The sequence below is a fragment of the Leopardus geoffroyi genome, chromosome D1 (genome assembly GCF_018350155.1).
Source record: "Leopardus geoffroyi isolate Oge1 chromosome D1, O.geoffroyi_Oge1_pat1.0, whole genome shotgun sequence".
Classification (NCBI taxonomy): Eukaryota; Metazoa; Chordata; class Mammalia; order Carnivora; family Felidae; genus Leopardus; species Leopardus geoffroyi.
This window is the reverse complement of record NC_059329.1, coordinates 104,357,019-104,376,116: the sequence shown is the minus strand read 5'-3', so window position 1 is coordinate 104,376,116 and position 19,098 is coordinate 104,357,019. Positions and strand designations below refer to the sequence as shown.

The window sequence follows — 19,098 nt, the reverse complement described above, 5'->3', positions numbered from 1 at the left end:
ACCAAGTCCTTCCTCAGCGAGTCTGCACTAACTTGTTACTCGGGGTTTACTGGCTGGCTGTCTTCTAAAGAGTTCGGGGTGCTTTTAATGCAAGAACTAACTCTCCTCCAGCCTTTCCCAGACACCACAGCCCAAACCGCTGCAGGGAAGCAACATCCTTCTACGAAGCATCCTGAACACAGCGTTCGTTCTGCTACCAGACCCGGTTTGGAACAGCTTGCCACCTTCTGTCTCCCCATCTACTACCAACCCATTATTCACCCATTTTTCTCCTTACAAAGCATTTCTTTCCTGAGTTTTCTCCAGCCTTTATCTAGTTCAGCACCTCATCCCACCCAGATTTGGGGCACCTGGTGACAAATGACAAAACCCCGAGGACACCAGAGTTTCAAGTAAGTGAGAGTAGGTCTGACCCTCCCCACAGATGGCTCACCTTGTTCAGGCAAATATGCCCCCAATGGTAGAAGCTAAGATGATCGCAAGGATGATACAGCAGATCATGATCATGATCTTCTTCTGCTCGTCCACACAAGGAAAGAAAAAGCATGTGAGCAACAGCGTCCACGTGCAGACACAGCCACAAAAGAAGGGAGACAAAAGCGGATCCGGGCACGGTGGAGGATGAGAAGGGAAAGGAAGATGGATCTGGCTTCTAGAACCCAGGGTGTTAACAGAAGCATTGCTTTCGGGGACAGATTCAAAATTAGATCAACAGCAATCTCCAGGGACGTTTGGTATGTATGTCTCTGCCTTCTAGATCCCATCCCGTCACACCAGAGTTCTCCTGTCTCTTGGAGCCAGATACTCATGACAAGTGAACCAAATTATGGTGGGCAGGGAGCAGCTTAAATCTGAAACTCAAATACAGTTACATTTCATTCATTGAGAGGTAGACCATCTTCAAAACCTGGGACTTTTGGTCCATCTGGTCCAGCACATGGTTGAAAAAGATTTTAACCCCTTTCCAAAGCCTAAACAAAAACCACCACGTGGTGGCACCCGGCCACTGTTTTGCAGGGAAAGAGAGGCAGAACTGTTTCACAATCAATATAAAGTCATTTATTTTTAAATTATCAATAAAATAATCAACTTTACATTAAAAAAAAATACAACAACAACAAAAAACCCCTTCACTTGTATTAAACTAAGCCCCAGGCCTCAACAAAGGCCTGTGATTAGAGCTTGTCTGCCCTAGTTGCTGGAGCCAGTCCCCTGTTCGACTTCATAGCCACGGGCAAGAGGGCATCCCCTTGGCTCTGTCTGAGTGCTGGGCAATGACGGAGTAAGTAAGTAGCCTTTGCAGAGGAAGCCAAGGGGCTGTGCCTGCATTAGGGTGCTCTCCCTATCCTAGAAAGTCAAGGCTGAAATATAAATCAGGGAGACTGGCAGGGACTGGGAATCTAAGGGGCACTGTCACTAGAAAATTACCTGGCTGTTGCTTCCCTCCATGACAAGAACTGGGGGAGACCAAGAACCTGTCAAGCTTGTCAACCTGGTAGTGGACGAATTACTCGGTAGTCCCTGATCTCCCCCAACTGACTCAGCCCTGACAACAGGATCATCCAAAGGCCACATGAATGATCTCAGATTGCTATGGGATATTCTCAGGACAAGCCTCATCAATGCACTGGTGGGAAGAGGTACCAAAACTTGTCACACCTTCTGTCTGCTAAGCAGAATAACTTAACGGGGTCAACTTAGTCCCTATCCCAGAGATCCATGATCGTCCCAGTACTCATCCATAAAACAAGGTTTCTAAATGACACGGGAAGGTATTTCTACTCTGATTCATTTGCAGATAAGCAAATGTCTCTTACCTAATTTTTAGCCTAGCTCAAGGTTATTTTTTTTTTTTTGAGGTTATAATATCCTCCATTTCTAGTTTCCTACTTCCTGAGAGACATGGGCACATATGTATATATATATCTCACACACATGGTTATAAAAATACATCTGGAATACATGAAATGAGTGACTGTATATTCGCACCAGTCTTGATCATTTCCAGAGCCTGAGACTCAAGCACCTGTCCCCGGCCCAATTTTAAGTGCCTGGTTATTTCTGGCCTCAAGGCAATGGCTTCACAAAGCTTCACTCCAATGGAGAACAGCCAGTTTCCGAGAGTTCGATATGGGAAACAAATATCCCATACCCTTAACCTTTACAAATGGTAACCTCATCGTGGATCGTCTAGGATCATCATGGTGCCCCCTTGAGTAAACACGAGAGATTACGACATAAAGATTGAAGTTGGTCACCAAGCTGAACATACTAAGAGCTTAATTTAAGATTGAATTTCAAATAAGTCAGCTTCTAAGACCAAAACGACATCTGCCAGTTCCTCATATTTTCAAGATGTGGGGACAAGAAATTGTAAGGACTGAGATCCTGCCAAGTGGAAGGCTCAAGTCAAGTCTTATTGTTGCCACACTTGGAAGAATCCCTTTGCTTTGTTAAAGATGCCCCCCTAAAAAAATACACTGCAATTTCTGGGAGAATACTCCATGAGGTAGAAAATACAGCACCTTGAGAAGGTTTTGAATAGGCTTTCCAAGGTGCAAGGCATAATTTGACACATTCAGAGGAAAGAAAGAGAAGCTGGGGTGGTTTGCACAGTCCAGGAGAGAAGGCACTTCAGAGTTGGGGCAGGAGAAGGTTTTGAGGAGAACTCAGGGTCACATCAGGTAGATTAGCTTCATCCGGGCTAAACTGTTTGCTGGGTCAGGTCCAAGGACGGTTACAAGGAGACAAGGGGACAGGTCCCACTCTCTCAGGAAGGCCATTCAAACTCCATTCCCGTCTGAAGACAAGGGTGGCCACACCAGGCTGGAGTGAAATTGGGTTCTAAGAGAGGCAGGGGAAGGAGGAGCTGATCAGTGCACAGGATGATGGTGGAGAGCAACATTAAGACTCGGTCACAAACCTAGAAGGTGGAGACGAAAAATCAGACAAAACTGCAAAAAGGAGGGCAATGGTGAAGTCAACGCGAAACCTGAGAAATCCGGTAGACAAACCCCTGAGACGGGACCTGGGACTAAATCTCCTATTGTAAAAGAATCAAAAAGCCGTATTAGGCAAGGGAAAAATAAACCTCTGGGCCTTTTATAATCTTTCACGCAGGCTGTCACATTCCCATCAAAGGACTTGCCAGAGGGAGGCCAAGTCACTCCATGAAAACACCTGTTCTATCTACAGGGCCTTAATTAGCACCTTTCAGATACAAGTTCCAGAACTCGAATCTTCTTCTCCATTACTCCCCTACTCCCCACTTGTCTTACACAGTGAAAAGAACAAAGAGAAATTCAGGGGTCATCGTGGCTGTTCCATCTGAAGAGCTGGGTAGGCTTGGGCGAGTTTCCTAACTTCTCTGAGCTTCAGAGTTTCCCATCTGAAAATGGGGATAATGTTACTATCCTAGAACAGTACCTGGCACACAGTTGGCGAATATAAACATAGGCTGTCTTCCCTCCCTCCTGCCCAGAGACCTCTTGTCCTCAGGCCACATGGATGGGGGGAGGGTGTCCAGACCTAAGCAGCAGCCAGTCCCGACTTTATGGAATACACTATAATAAGCAACCCGACACTGCTCAGCAACGCAGATAAGTCAACTAAACACAATACATGAACTAGTCTCCCCCTTTAAAAAGGATTCATTTACGTTCTCAAGATGAAGTTGACGTTTAGTGCTATAACCATCTCTCTTCAAGATCCTGTGGTCACACCTCACAAGGGGTCTCGAGACCCCTTTGAGACCCACTGAAGCCAAAATAAAGAAGAGGGTCGGCTCTGGGTGCCAACATGGAGGTACGTGTCAGGTATTTAAAAGATTGGTATCTAGTACTTCAGCAACCCAACTTCTCTGAATTCATCAAAGAGAAAATAGAAATGAGAGAAATAGAGGTTTGTCATACTGTTAGTTGTCGCTAATAATAACAAACCTCCAACTTTGGGGAAATAATAACAAATTGAGAGTGTATTCACAATCTTGTGTTGAAAATCAGATTTGCGGAGAGATCTCAGTGATGCGGAATGAGGCATACGATTTTTTAACTGGATCTAAAACCAGAGATAATACGGTCTAAGCCGTGCGAAACCACGTCTGAACGTGTACGTCCCAGAAGGCTATGAGCAATAACACTAAAAGTTCATTCTGTTCACCTTTTCTGTTTTATAGGGTTTGTTTGTTTTTAACAATACATCCTACACTTTATTCGGAAAAATAATATTTAAGAAGTCACAGGAGTGTTAACAGTCCCAACAACGAGATCATTGTTGTTATATCGCCACTATGGACACGAAGCCCTGATTCAGTGGTCAGTTCTATTCTTTCTACCAGACTTTAAAGAAATTAATGTCCTAGACTTTAGACTCACTATCCTCCAAGGCTCTCTGGACTTTGAAGATGACGAAGAATGGATACCTGGTTTTACAAATGAAGCTAAGATGCCGTAGAGAACCTCCCCCCAGGCCCATCGTCAGCTGTGTGTTCACACCTGGCCCTGGCACTTAATATCTCTTCAAGCCTGAGTGTCTTCGTCCGTAAAATATGGGTAACAATAGTACCTTCGTCAGGAGGATGTTACGTGGATTCAAGGACGTGTGTGTAAGGTGTTCAATACATGGTCTGGCACAACTCAACACTCACAAATGTTAACCGCTCTATCATTCAAGATCCAACTGGTCAGTCAGACAAAACCTCGCTGCCCCAAACCCCATTCCAAGGCTTTGTTTACACTGAAAGGCATATGGAAAGCAAAGCCCAACATCCGTGAGAGTCAGCAAGAATTCAGAAGGTAAACCCTGGATCCAGGACACAGATGGCACCCAATTAGGAGCATGCTTGCTGAGCAAAGGGAGCGAAAATGTGCTGCGCGGATGTGCCAGGACAGGTGGTAAGACAAAGAGCTGGGACAGAATCCACAGGAGAGGAAACCAACAGGAGCCCAGCCCAGAAGAGAACTTTTCCCAGGGACCAGAACACCAGGATAGAATTTTAAGGAGACAAAAGAATGCACAGGCATTCGGAAGTTTGAGAGAGCTCAGTGCGTCCAATGACAGCCACAAGGGGCAAGCGGTGCCATGTGAAATCCCAGGCCACTTCCTCAAGAGGGAGCCAATCCAGAGTCCCCGAGAACCTTCCATTTACTTACATTTCAGTGCAGCAGCCACTCAGGCCACCGTTATTTCAGCCCAACGGAAAGTCCAATAATCAACGCTAAAATGCCCAGCAACACAACTACTAGCACAATGATAATTATCAATTTCTGGAGAGAAGGATAAGAGAAACAAAACAAAGCATTATTACAAACAACCCAAAACAGTAATTCATCCAAAACCCAACCCATCTCACCTCTCCGTTGAAAGCATCTTATCAATCCAAATAAGAAGGCTACATCTCTACATAAAGACCTTCTATTAGGATATTTTATATTTCTGAAATTACTTCCTGGCTGGCAAGGCCAGCAGATGGAAATATGGAGCTGCTCTCAGCTCACACTGCAGTCTTGGACATGTGCACAGATAAAAACAACAACAACAACAACAACTGTCTCCAAGCAGCTATAGACCAAGGTATGACGTGACCAGTTTTTCCTTTTCAAGAAGTGTATGTTTTTGAATAGACCTAATTTCAAACTTCCATCCGTCTTTCCCCTAAAGCACATGCCTGCCCATCAGACCTGATCCAGTGACTGGGGATCAGAAAGCATGATTACAGTCCTGTTGTGAGCCAGCCTGGATTCATCATGTAAAATAACTTCCCAGCTCCCTGAATCCTTGCACAAGCAATAGGTAAAGTTGGAAGGAAATCAAAGAACTGAAGACCCAAAGTGTCAGAGCCCAGGAGAAAGAGAAAAGAACAGCCTACAAAGCACAAGCCACCAGAGATGGCTACCACAATGGGCAGAGAAGCTGAGAAGTCCTCAAGCAACAGGGGCACTGGAAGAGGGAGAAATGCACTGGTATGGTGGGAACAGCGTGATTGGAATCTGACTTTGAATCCCACTCTTGTACTTACTAGGTGGCCCAAAGCCAACTATTTAACCTCTGACCCTCAGCTGTTTCATGTGTAAGTAGCAATAATAGGTGCTCCGTAAGAGAGGAGGTAATGTTACATGGCGATCAGCACAGCAGTGGGTTCATGGCAGAGAGAAGGGGGTGGGGGTGGAGCTTGGTTAATGGAGTGGAAGAGGGCAAACAGGTTTCTGAAGAACAGAGGAGTCAAGTGTAACATCTGAAAGGAACAGGAGAAGTCTAGCAGCCACACCGGGGCAACGCGTCCACCCTACAGAATGGCCTCCAAGTATGGGTTCTTGGGTAGAGAGTACGTGAGCCAGATCCATGCAAGAAACACCGGGGGAAGAAGGGCAGCTAGCTACTCTCAGGGAAAGGCTGACGTAGGTGTTGGGAGGAGGCCAGGACACAGAGGGAAGGCACGGGCTCAACGACACGGGTGAGGGTGTGGAGGACCAGAGAGAGGAGAAGCAAGCCAGACCGCTGGGGACTGAGGCGCTCACCCTCCGAGCTTCACTCTGGTACTTGACAGCCTTTTTGGTGTCTGCCACGGCCCGTTCCACAAAGCCCACAGACTGGTCCATGTTGTTCTCGATACGGTCAATCATGGCTCCCTTTCCCCGGATGCAAGAGGTAGGCGGTGGCAGCAGAAACAGAGACAGGGACAGAGAAGAGAGAAAGAGCGAGAGACCGCGAGCAGAATGGACTTTCTTCTCTGAAGGCAGTGGGACAGTCTCACCTTCCGGGCCTGACCCTGGTACTTCACGGCTCTTTTAGTTTCTTCCCGTGCCTTCTCCACATGGTCCACTGTGTGCATGACATTCAGCTCTATGTTATCTAGCATCTCTCCCTGAGAAGAACGGACATGAGTCACGCCCCATAAACCCACCCCAGGACAGTCCTAGCTCACGTCGGGGAGGGAAGCATCCAGAAACCTTCTGTGGGGCACACGTTCACATTTCCCATGGGAAGACCTAGGGGTCTCCGGTCCTTGGTGGTGGTCACTCATTCAAGCAACACTCTGAATGACTCCTGTGGAGCAGGTGCTGCCCAGGACACCTGTAGTACGCCATCTAGATGCCTGGTAACTATGGATCTCACAGATCCCACCCCCGCCATTTTGTTTTCAACTGAGCATGTGAGGAGAGGAACCAAAATGAGAGTATTTGGGGGCATAACTGGGATGCTGGCCTCTTGCTGGTCATGTAGACCTGAGCCGAGTTCATTTGGCCTGAGGCAAGTTTGCTGACTACTGCTGCAGAACAGTGCTGGCAAAAAATAGTTGCTCAGTAAATATCCAAGGTGGGAATGTTTGCTTTCTCCAAGAGATACTCCCGGGCCTCTTAAGTGACAGATATTGGGTTTACCTAAGCTATTTGGTTACATGTTAGATCGACATGGCTATGGAGGGACAGTGGTCTCTGAGCGAGATTCCCAACCATCTCTCAGCTGTTACTTCCCGACAGGGAAGTTCGGTGACTCAGATTAATTCTGGGCATCTTAGGATGGGAACGCCCCTCACCTACCTAGACCTTCCCCAACCCGACCCGTTGCTTTACGGCACTCTGTAAACACAGAAAGGCACTCACCATCACTTGACTCTCAAACCAATTCCTCAGCAAGGCCGCGAGGGGAGAAAAAAGAAGAGTGGGGATGGACGACGCACTTAAGGAATGGTCTCAAAGGCCAGAGGGGGCGGAGGAAAGAAAGGCACCTGGGCCCCGAGCAGGGACCGGCCTTCGAAAACCAGCCAAGCAGTGCCCGGGCTTCAGTTAGGTTTTGCAGCCCTCCCACAAAGGACGCGGGCATCCCTTCCAGGTGGCAGGGCAGCTGGAAGTTATGGTAACACGGCACATCTGGACACTGTGGTCACCAGGACCGGCAGGCACCTGACCATGCGTGGAACCAGCGCCACACGCAGGTGTGACAGGCTGGCAGCCTGAGCAAGGACACCCAGGGACAGAATAAGCCATCAGACCATGAGTGTTCCAAGTCTACCTATGAACATTATTCTCCTGTTGCTTCGTTCATTCCCTTATCTGCTCTTGTTCCTTAGCAAAAAGTGCCAAAATATGGGGGGGTGGGGGGACATACAAAAGAAGACACAAAAATGGACAAAAATTAAACCCTCTGGCAAAGCTAACTTTTCACCGTGAGGTGGCAGAATGACCCTGTCTTCAGTGTCACCAGTGAAACAGTTCATACCCGGAGGCTGTTCTAAGGCACCCTCACCAAGAACCCACATCTCCAGTTAGAAGAGAAAACAGGGGGTGCTGAGGCTGGACCGCATCAAGGCCCCTAGTAAGTTTAAGTGACTGTGAAGCCGAAGGAGCAGCAAGAGTGACGGGGCTGACGGGGCACTCGGGGGGGTGTTCCTAGCCTGGACACTGGGATTCTGTTCCTCCATCATGCGAATTCCCGAGGACTCCCCCACTGCACCCCGGCCAGTGTTCTGGTCCCCCCACTTCTCAGGAGTGCCTGAGCTTCCCTCCCTCGCCCCACGGGGGTGCCCGCTGCCCGGTTACCTGATTCTCCACCAGCATGGCGATGTCCACGAACATGTCATGAAGCTCCTTGATGCTGCTCTCCAGCCTCACGATGTCTTTGTGCCGCCCCTCGATCTCACTGAGGGCTTGCTTCGAAATCTGAGAGTCGATGATCTACAACGGGCCACACAAAGGCCGACTGTCAGCCCGCGCCCTGGCCAGAGGCCCCCGCCCCCCTGCACCTGCAGCCCTGCCCTTGCCAACCGCACGGAGCCCCACAGCAGCCTCCCTCGAGAGGGGCGTGCACCCCAGCTCCTGTACGCTCACCCCAGAAGTGAAGATGGCGGGGTTCCCACTCTCCAACATCTCCTCCAACTCCTCATCTGTGGTCTTTTTGCCGGCTTTAGCACAAAAGAGGTAGAGCGTCAAATGTGAGACCAAAGCACACCACTGCAAAAGTTCCCTGAGAACCAGGAACACGGTGACTTCACTCTGAAGACCATGGCCTCTACAACGCACCCCCGGGAGCCCCTGATCGTCTTGCTTCTGATTTCTCCCCTAATCCAGTCCAGCGCTAGCATTATGGGCAGCTACCTTCCTAAAGCACGTATCTGACCACAGCCCTTCCTAGCTCAGAAAGCTGACCGGCCTGTTCGCTGTGCCTCAGAGGCCCAGGAGCCCGTCCCTGGCCACAAGCCCTCCCTCCTGCACCTAACCCCACACTGCTACTCCCAAGGGTTCCCTCTCCCCAGGCTGGACAACCTGCCACCCCCGCTAAACACACGTGCTTTTCTCGGACCCCTTCCTGGTCCACACCCTTCCTCCACTTAGAGCCGGTGGCACCCTGCAACGCCCTGAGTCCTTGACGGGCACGGCTGTCAGGATCAGTCTATTCCTCGCAGCGCCCGGCACCACACTCTGATCTCATAAATGTTCTTTGCTGTCAAAGAGACGACAAAAAGAGGGGCGCCTGGGTGGCTTGGTCGGTTAAGCGTCCGACTCTTGATTTCGGCTCAGATCATGATCAAACGGTATGGGGGGTTCGAGCCCCACATCAGACTCTACACTGACAGCATGGAGTCTGCTTCGGATTCTTTCTCCTTATCTCCCTGCCCCTCCCCCACTCGTGCTCGCATGCTCTCTCTCTCAAAAATAAACATTAAAAAAGAGAGAGACGACAAAAAGATACCATGAGTCCCTAGGAGACACCACGAATAAATGCTGGCGCCCACAGGGGCCAGAGGACCAAGCCTGACAAGCACCGTGCCACCTTGCCACCCACGACGCTGCCCCAGGGACGCCGGTGCCCCAACGCCTCTCCTGGGCTTGAGTGCAAAATACAGGGCGGCGGGGGGTGGGCAGCCACTGGCGGGGGTGCTGCTGCTCGCTCCCTGGGGTCTCCCGACTTGGGATGGACAGCCAGGTGGCAGGGAAAGGTGAAGGGACATGTGCCAAACACGTACTGATTTCGAGCTGCCGCTGGATTCGCCCTTTGCTGCGTTCACGGAAGTCCACCTGAGCCTCGTTGTATTTGGTCATCACCTCCACAAACTTCCGGGACAGGACGGAGTGCTGTGGGAACCATGCCAAGTGCGGTAAGCCCCCAGGAGCTGAAGGTCGGGGAGCACCCACGGCGGCAGAGCCCACGTGCCCAGCCCCGCGTGGCTGTCTTGGCAGCACCGGACTTGGAATCAGAGGAGCAGGTATAAGGCTCAACGTTCCGCTTTCCTCACTCACACCATCATAAGGGTCCGCCGACCCTTCCAGTTCACCTGCCCTGCTGACCTCGCATGGTAATCATGGGGCCACGGGACAGCCCTGCATCCACACGACTTGCCGCCACCCGGGGTTGCTTCCTAAAGCTGCCAGACTCCCTTCCTGCATCCAACACCTGCCCAAATCCTTGAGTTCTTACCCAACCTGACCTCCCTAACGTCTCCCGCTTCCTGCTCAAAGCATTCGCTCCACAGCACTGGGTGTCTGCGTTCAAATCTTTACCGTAACTTTTATTCCTTGCCCAACTGTCCACATTAAGGCCTACTGGCTTCTCCTGTGCAAAATCACCAGTATTTGTACCCTTTGCAAATGCATACTACCGGCACGCATATTCAGACCAGAATCACTGCAGAAGCCCAGCAAGAGACCCACCGGCCTCTCGCCCCATCCCCACTCTGGTCCAGCTTTCAGGAGGTCCCCGGACTATCTCCTAAGAGACTACAAGCTGAAGCAAATGCACACAGGCTACCTGATCATATCCAGGTTCCCTAGGCAGGTAGGTATTCAGAGGCCTCTGGACCACAGAGCCACATCCTCTATCAAAACCCCGCAGCCACTCGCCCACAACCAGCTTTTCTCTCCAGACGGGCTGTTCTCTCCACGCCAGCCCCTCCTCCCCGCCCCACCACCATCACCACCCCTACTGATACTAACACACCCCTCACTCCCCCCCCCCCCCCCCCCACCCCGGGCCTGTCCACACGCCACTCTTGCCCATCCGAGGCCCAGCTCCTCTGGCTGCCCCCAATTCTCCCCAAGCTCTGAGGACGCTGAGGGCACCACCCATTTCCCTGTGTTCTCACACTGCCCTCCTGCTGGGTCCTAGGTGATAGCTTCCTTGGGCCACCTGAACGTCAGGCCTGTTCTTTAAGGACAAGGATCGTGTCTTCGTGACCACCGAAGAGCCTCAGTCCACACTAGACAACTAACGACCGACCATCTTTATAAAGAAGACCTCAGGGGGCACCTGGGTGGCTCAGTCAGTTGAGCATCTGACTTTGGCTCAGGTCACAATCTCGTGGTTCTTGAGTTCGAGCCCTGCGTCGGGCTCTGTGCTGACAGTTCAGAGCCTGGAGACTGCTTCGGGTTCTGTGTCTCCCTCTCTCTCTGCCCTTCCCCCATTCATGCTCTGTCTCTGTCGCTTAAAAATAAAGATTATACAGAAGACCTCAGTTTCCTCTCCTGTAAAACAGGAGGTACACTAAATCTGAAGCTGTGCCCTGTGGGAGCGAGTCTTGGGAAGATCTTCGGGGGCCTCCTTAGAGAAGCGGTGGGGGGGGGGGGGGGCTCTGGCCCCTCCCCTACTATAGCCCGGGCAGCTCTCCTTCACCAGTTCTTCGAAAGGAGTCCAAATAAGAATTGTACTTTAGGGCACCTGGGTGGCTCAGTCAGTTAAGTGTCCGACTTCAGCTCAGGTCATGATCTCATGGTTCGTGGGTCCGAGCCCTGCCTCGGGCTCTGTGCTGACAGCTCAGAGCCTGCTTAGGATTCTCTCTCTCTCCCTCTCTCTTCAAAATAAACATTTAAAAAAATAAAATAAAGTAAAACAAACTAAAGTAAAATGAAACAAACTAAAGTAAAATAAAACTAAAACAAAACAAAACGAAACAAAACAACAAATAAAATAAAATAAAATAAAATAAAATAAAATAAAATAAAATAAAATAAAATAAAATACGACTCCACAGCTAAGAACAAAAAAATTAAGACCGGACAAGACAAGCATCAGACCAGGGAAAGTCTTACCTGGGATTTCCGAATCCGAAGGTCTGCTGACGACCGCACGTCATCTTCCTCAATGTGCCTCTCCATACCTGCAGGGCAGAGCAAGGCTATGCCAGCAGCACGTTGCCCTCGCCCCCAGGAAGCACGCTGCTCGGTGCCTGGCTCCCCGCGCCTCCTCACACCCAGCGCACCGAGGGGTGCAAGAGACACCTGCGATCTCGAGACGTCAACTCACGTGTGAGCCGCAGGCCTTCAGGCCACGGCCTTGCCTGTACCAGCTCTCGTCTGACTGTATCTCAGCACAGCGGCTCTCAGCAAGAGTCTCTGTCACCGGGAGACTCGGGCTCACATCCTCGCCCCGCCACCCCCTAGCTGCGGGACTCCGGGGAGGCCACGTTCCCTCTCTTAGTGTTCCTGCTCCCTGGTCTGTAGAACGGAGTAAGGACAATGCCTCCCTCACGGCACCCACGTGCGCAGCAAACGAGAATGTGCACCGTGCTTCGCACACTCCCCGGCGACTCCCGGAAGCCGCCCCTAACGACCCCCACCTCCACCCGCGAGGACAAGTGTGTGATTTGTTTAGGGGGGAAGAAATATAAATGCTGCCTCCACCCTCTGACCGACAGTCTGCATTCCCAAACCAACTGGGCGAAAATGCTTTGGGGCCCCAGGGGAACTCCGTCTATGACGACGGCCGCACTGAACGAGGGTCTAAACTGAAGGGGTGGGAGGGGGTGGGAGGGCCGTAGACCTGGCCCCCCAAGAAATGTCTGTAGCCGGAAGAATAAGACGTTCTGCACCTAGACAGCGCGGGCATTACTGTTCACATGTACGTAGGGGCTGGGGAAACGGGACCGGTAAAGTCAAGGGACGAAGTGGGAGCGTGGAGTCTCACGGCAACTCGGCTGCCGGAAGCATACACCAGTTCTGCTCTCTTTCCCTACTGCCCTGGTTCCGAGACGGGCAGAATTTCTGGGGCAGTGCCCAAGCCACAGGCTGAGGGGGGACGGGTGTATCATCAGGACGCGTTTCGGTCCAGGAGAGCCAGGCCCCGCGGGTAAGAGGGGGGCAGTAGCAGGGGCCGGCTTGTTCCCTTCTTACTCTTCAGTTTGTTCCGGACGTTGTTGGCTCTTTTCTTGATCTCGGTCGTGAGCTGCTCTAGGTCGTCCTTGGTTTCTGGGTAAAACAAAGACAGACAGAATCAGTCAGCAAGACTCCTGGCTTTGTGAGCTATTCCAGGCAACAGGGGAGGTGGGAGCTTTCTCAGAGCAGTCTTTATTTACTGTGAGGTGTTCCCCAGTCATCTGTCACTGGAGTCACAGATAGCTTAGTTAAGGGACATTTGCCAGGCACTCTGTCCCAGACCTATAGAATAAAAACACCCAGGGTTGGAGCCCTACAATCTATCTTTTTCACAGGCATTCCCAAGTAATCCTCTGGCACATAAAATTATGAGCTTTCTTTTTGAGGAAATCATCTGGTTTATCATGATGGCTTCAGCTCAAAGGTAGGTGAGGGTTTCATGGGACCTCTGAGGAAAAGGGATTTCAACCAAGGTTCATCGATTTAGGTTCAGACACATATTTATGACATACCTACTATGTGTACGATGCTATTCTAGGATGAATGGAGCAAAGTAAGTATGAGCCATGACTACTCATTGAAGAACCATCCTAGGGGCACCTGGGTGGCTCAGTCAGTTAAGTATCCGACTTTGGCTCAGGTCATGACCTCAGGGTTTGTGAGTTTGAGCCCCATGTCGGGCTCTGCACTGACAGTGTGGAGCCTATTTGGGAGTCTCTGTGTCCCTCCCCTGCTCTCTGCTTTCTCTTTCTCTCTCAAAAATAAACATTGGAAAAAAAAAAAAATCCTTTGGCACCTGCTACAAGCTTAGAACTGAGCTAGATACCCACACATCAGAGAGAAGATATAGATTCTGCCTTCAAGAGGTTCAGGGCCTACTGGGGGACAAGGGACAAATAAATCAGCCGTTCTAATGTGCAGGGTGGAGTAAGGTGTGAGTTCTGGCCAAGGTGTGTTGGTGAAGAGCCTCTAGCACAGTCTGGAGGGATCTGGAAAGGTTTCTAAAGACAGATGATAGTAAGACCGAGTCTTGACGAAGGAGGAAGTGTTCAACAGGCACAAAAGGAGACGAACAGTGGAGTCTCCGGGAGATGGGACCGTATGTAAAAGATGCGAAGAGACAAGAACCATGTGGGGAACAACCGGAGTTGAGTCTGGCTAAAGTGTGGGTGACATGGGGGAGGGTGGCGGGAGAAAAGGGTGCAGAGAAGGGCAGGCTCATGACCGAGACAAGTCCCATGTGCTCTGCTGAAACGTTCCAGCTTTAACCTTCAGGCACCAGAGAGTCACTGAACAGTTCAGAGTGAAATGACAGAGCGTCTGGCTCATTCCTTGTCCTTAAGGAACCTAAAATACAGCCTGGAACCCTACTGGAAAAACGTGAAAAAGTTTGCCGGGCTGGCGGTAACAGACGGGACTCTCGGGATGGGAGGGACTGAAGCGAGCCTGACCCATTCTGGAACAGCTCAGGGAAAGAAGATGGCCTTGATCTGGCAGGATATGGAAGGGGGCTGGGAAACAGTACCCGCAAAGGCACAGCCATGGGACGGAGATGAGGAACGTGAGAAGAAGGAAGCCTCACCACAGGTCACGAGAGGGACTGGATGGGAGGGGGAGGAGCGTTTGGCCACAAGGATTCAGTGGCCCCGGCCGTGAAGAGAAGAGCTGGGCCGGGAGGGAAGGGAAAGAGGACACGACGTGTGCATAGTGTGCAGTGTGGGCCGGACGCTCCCCGCCCCTCCCAGGAGAGAGGAAAACAGGGCTGGCTCAGCCCCAATGCCAAGGGCCATCGCCAGGCAACTCAGCTCCGAGGAAACGCTCACTTGGCTCAGGAATCGGTGCGGACAGGATGATACTGTAGAGTTTCTTAGCCTCCTCCACGTGCTCTGAGATCTTGTCTATGTTGAGCCGAGTCTCCTCGATCTGGAATCAAAAAGACAACGGCCTTTGTTGGGAGAGGAAGAACACAGCCACAATTGAGAGGAAAGCTTAGCAGAGGTCTCGGGGGAAAGCTGCCCACCTTCGGGGCTCATGGGGCAACGTGAGGACTAGAAAGTCTTCTGCCGCCCGGGGAGGGCCCCTGGCATGGCCAGATCAACTAACGTCCAGAGCAGTCACCGAAGACCCACACGCCTTGCTCCCGGAGAGGAGCGCGCTGGCCCCCCTGGGATGGGAGGCTGCAGGCTGGAGTCAAGAAGGGCCAGGAAAACCCATGACGACGAGCCGGAGGACGAGGCCCAACACACATCCCATCAGGCAGACCCGTCAGCCGCCCCCAGGACCAGAAGAGCAGAGAGGGAGGAGGGGGGGGAGGGAAAGGGGAGAAGGAAAGAAAAGCAGTGAACGGAGAGAACGGATGTAGAGAGTGGAGCGGAGAAGAGATGGAGACGGAGAAAGAGACTAAGCACGGCCGCCTCAGGAGACACGGGAGCCCCCCGCGTGTGTGTTCTGCTGGAATGCCTCCTACTAGCTGATTCCCTCAGGTGACCAGCCACAGGCCATTTCTGCACACGGCTGAGGTTCCCGATCATGCACAGGGTCACCACAAAATATTTCCTGTGGCACTTCATTCCCAGAGAGAGCAGGACCACGAGACGCTAACAAGATCACATCACTAAGTGCCACCCCAGCTCCTGCAAGGCATCATGGCCCCTGCTGGTGCGGGAGCACCAGAGAGGCCTCCTCTGTCCACACCCACCAGGTCTAGCCGCCAGGCTTCCAGAAGGTGGGGCCTGTCAGCACTACAGTTAAGAAACCTTGTAAAATACCACCCGGTAGGATCTTAACATCAGCGATACCATAAAATGCAACTTGGCGTGTGCTGTCCAGTATGCTTTTCCTCTGGCAAATAATTCACTCGTTTTTGAAATCCTGGTCATTAATCTCTAGATTAAATAGAAAATGGGAAAAACAAAAGTGGACTTCTCTAACCCTCAAATCAGTGCTTTTGCCAACAGAGCTGTGGACTCTGCCCCTCTACAAATACACCGGTCTTGATGAACTGCAGTTTGAGAGTGGAATCACTTGCTGAAAGATGCAGACTAAGGGGCACCTGGGTGGCTGAGTCAGTTAAGCATCCGACTTCGGCTCGGGTCATGATCTCGCTGTTTGTGGGTTCGAGCCCCGCGTCGGGATCTGTGCTCACAGCTCGGTGCCTGGAGCCTGCTTCGGATTCTGTGTCTCCCTCTCTCTCTCTGCCCCACCCCTGCTCACACTCTGTCTCTCTCAAGAATAAACAAACATTAAAAAAAAAAAAAAAAAAAAGATGTAGAATATAATGTCAATGTAATCGTATCATCGGGGTATAAATCCAAACCCTAGTAGCTACCCACACTTCTGTGAAGCACTTTAACAGCTGGCAAACCACCCATGGTAGCGCGGAGGACCATCATTCACATGAAGAACGTAAAGGTTAAAGAGGTCATAGGTCACAGGTGATGGTTGGGTGGGTGCTCAAACACGGATGTTTGGATGCTGGAGCTCTCCAGACTCCAACTGGGATGCTCTCTGCTTTACATCTAAGACTTGATCTTTTGACTTTCTGTTCTGTTCCACTTCTAGCAGAACCCCAGACCTACCCAGCTCCACAAAGGGCCCATGCTACCACTTGGGAAAGCTGACAGGCTCCAGAGGTGTAGCCACCTCAGAATCAGGCCCTTGGGTAAAGCCAGAAATTGCCACCTTACCCTTCCCTTCATCTCTCACATCAAAACCATGTTCATCAAACCACATTCCCATTTCCATCTCGTGACTGTCTTGCCAAAGGAATTTCACTACATCAAACAGGACTGAGAAAAAAGGCTCTCTAGGATAAAATGCACAAACCACTTTAAAAAGGGTTTAACAGGGGCGCCTGGGTGGTGCAGGTCATGATCCGTGGTTTGTGGGTTCGAGCCCCCCGTCGGGCTCTGTGCTGATGGCTCGGAGCCTGGAGCCTGCTTCCGATATCGTGTCTCCTTCTGTCTCTGCTGCTCCCCCACTCGTGCTCTGTCTCTCAAAATCAAAAAATAAATAACATTTAAAAATAAAAAGGGTTTAACACGTTTTAACGGTTAACAGACTGTAAGTCCTTGGATTTTGCATGTTCACTGAATTCGCTGTCTTAGAAAATATATTCCGGGATATTATTTCATAAAGTGGAAGAGCATCTAGACCTGAATTTTGATCAATGGTAGAAAGACGAGATAGGAAGCTGTCAGCTGCCAGGCCTCAAGTTCAGAGTCACTCCAGACATCTGAAGACTGGGCGGTAGGTGGCCTATCCGACCCTGTGGATGAGAGAGCCAGGCCCTGGCTGCTCCACCCCCAACCTGCCTGTGGGACTTCCCAGCCCGGGGAGCATGGGCACCTGCCCCCACCTCCTCCCTCCTCTACCCAGTGTGCAGCTGGCTGCCGTCTTCCTCAATCCTCCCCAACCCCACCATCTGGAGGCATTTCAGGGACTCTGATTTAGTACTCCAGTAACTTAGCCAATTCCCCAAATAATCACAGCACCCATCTAGGACTCCAGGATGGGCAACTGGCCAATCACAAAGCTTTCTTCTTTTTCTGAACTCCGGGTCTTTGTTTTTCCTTGGAAGCGCTGGTCTTGCTCCAAGGTGACTTTCTGGGTAGTTCATGGTGGCAGCTGCGTGCAATTAATTTCCCGGAGTGCCTTTGCCAGATAACCGAAGAATCATGGCGGGAGGGAGGAACCTAGTATGAGATCTTTTATGAATCTAAAACTCAAGGGCTGTTTGTGTTTCTTTGGGGTTGTTTTAAATATCCTGACATTGCCTTACACAAGGATCTGAACTGATTTAACAAATACACGTGTCAGAAACAAGTTCCTTCAACCGCACTTCTGTGAGGTTGCCAACCACTAGCTCCTTTTCGTGCCTGAGAATACCGCAGCTCATAGGACAGGAACTCCCTCAAGGACGTGCTTCAGAAAGAGGTAGAACCAGGCATCTGTTGGACACCAAACCCTGTCTCGTGAACCAGATATAAAGGCGCAAGGACCACCGATGGGAAGCTCCTCTCTATCTTCTCTCCCGAGTCCCTGCATGCTGAGCCTGTGTCGGGCTAATGCCCACGGTCCACTCCCTGTCTTGTGAGACTGCCTTTCCCTGGGATCACATGCCTTATTCCTTCGTTCTCTAACCAAGGCTCCCTACAAGAGAGCATTATACACCAAGAGCACCCAAGAAACGTTGCTGACTGAGGGAACCAACCGGAAAGTTGTGGTTTTTTAATCACCATGCTCAATTTGCGGCCACTACCTCCTCGGTCAGTGCCCGCTTATTGCAGGTTACATTTTAAAATGTATTTTTCAATGATTTGTCAGTAAGGTGGCCACCCAGGCAGTATAGCTCAGAAAATGTTATAATCAGGGTGCCTGGGAGGCTCTGTCAGTTAATCGTCTGACTCTCGATTTCGGCTCAGGTCATGATCTCTCCTTTCATGGGATTGAGCCCCTCGTCAGGCTCTGCGCTGACAGTGCGGAGTCTGCTTGGGATTCTCTCTCCCTCTCTCTCTCTGCCCCTCCCCAAGCATGCTCTTGTCTCTCTCTCTTTCAGAAAATAAAGGAAGAAAGAAAGAAAGAAAAAGAGAAAGAAGGAAGGAAAGAGAAAGAAAAGAAAAGAAAAGAGAAGGAAGAAAATAAAGGAAAGAGAACAGAAAATAAAAAAGCAAAGGAAGAAAACGTTAGAATCAAACAGGCCAGGGTCAAGTTTCAGCTCCACCTCCCAGCAGTTTTATGACCTTGAACAATCAATCCGCTCACCCCCCACAAGCCCCCAGCCCTGGTTCTTGCATCTGTGAAACTGAGGATTATCATATGTCCCACTTCCTAGAGTTAGAAACCTAGATGTCAGACTAAGTTCCCCCTCCTCCCATGATTCTTTGGTTATCTGGCGAATGCACAAAAGAAAACTAATTGCATGTAGCTGCCACCATGAAACACCCAGAAAGTCACCTTAGAGGAAGACCAGTGCTTCCAAAGAAAAACAAAGACACAGAGTATTTTTGTGGGGATA

At 50.7% G+C, this 19,098-nt stretch overlaps 1 protein-coding gene across 3 annotated transcripts in view; it reads right to left on the bottom strand.

Annotated features, from left to right (window-relative positions):
- Positions 1–1,036: 1,036 nt before the first annotated feature.
- The window catches only part of STX3 (syntaxin 3), a 40,586-nt gene continuing 22,524 nt past the window's right edge, over positions 1,037–19,098 (bottom strand). The window contains exons 3-11 of one of the 3 annotated variants that reach the window (XM_045485351.1): positions 14,906–15,005; positions 13,101–13,175; positions 12,021–12,088; positions 9,962–10,070; positions 8,826–8,899; positions 8,538–8,672; positions 6,752–6,862; positions 5,151–5,264; positions 2,731–2,844 (exon numbers count right to left, since the gene is read on the bottom strand). In XM_045485351.1, the coding sequence (XP_045341307.1) occupies positions 5,181–5,264; positions 6,752–6,862; positions 8,538–8,672; positions 8,826–8,899; positions 9,962–10,070; positions 12,021–12,088; positions 13,101–13,175; positions 14,906–15,005 (756 nt within the window). In that variant the 3' untranslated portion in view covers positions 2,731–2,844; positions 5,151–5,180. Of the gene's footprint in view, positions 2,924–5,150; positions 5,265–6,751; positions 6,863–8,537; positions 8,673–8,825; positions 8,900–9,961; positions 10,071–12,020; positions 12,089–13,100; positions 13,176–14,905; positions 15,006–19,098 lie in introns of all 3 variants that reach the window. The other 2 variants (XM_045485350.1, XM_045485348.1) reach the window with 2 other exon arrangements.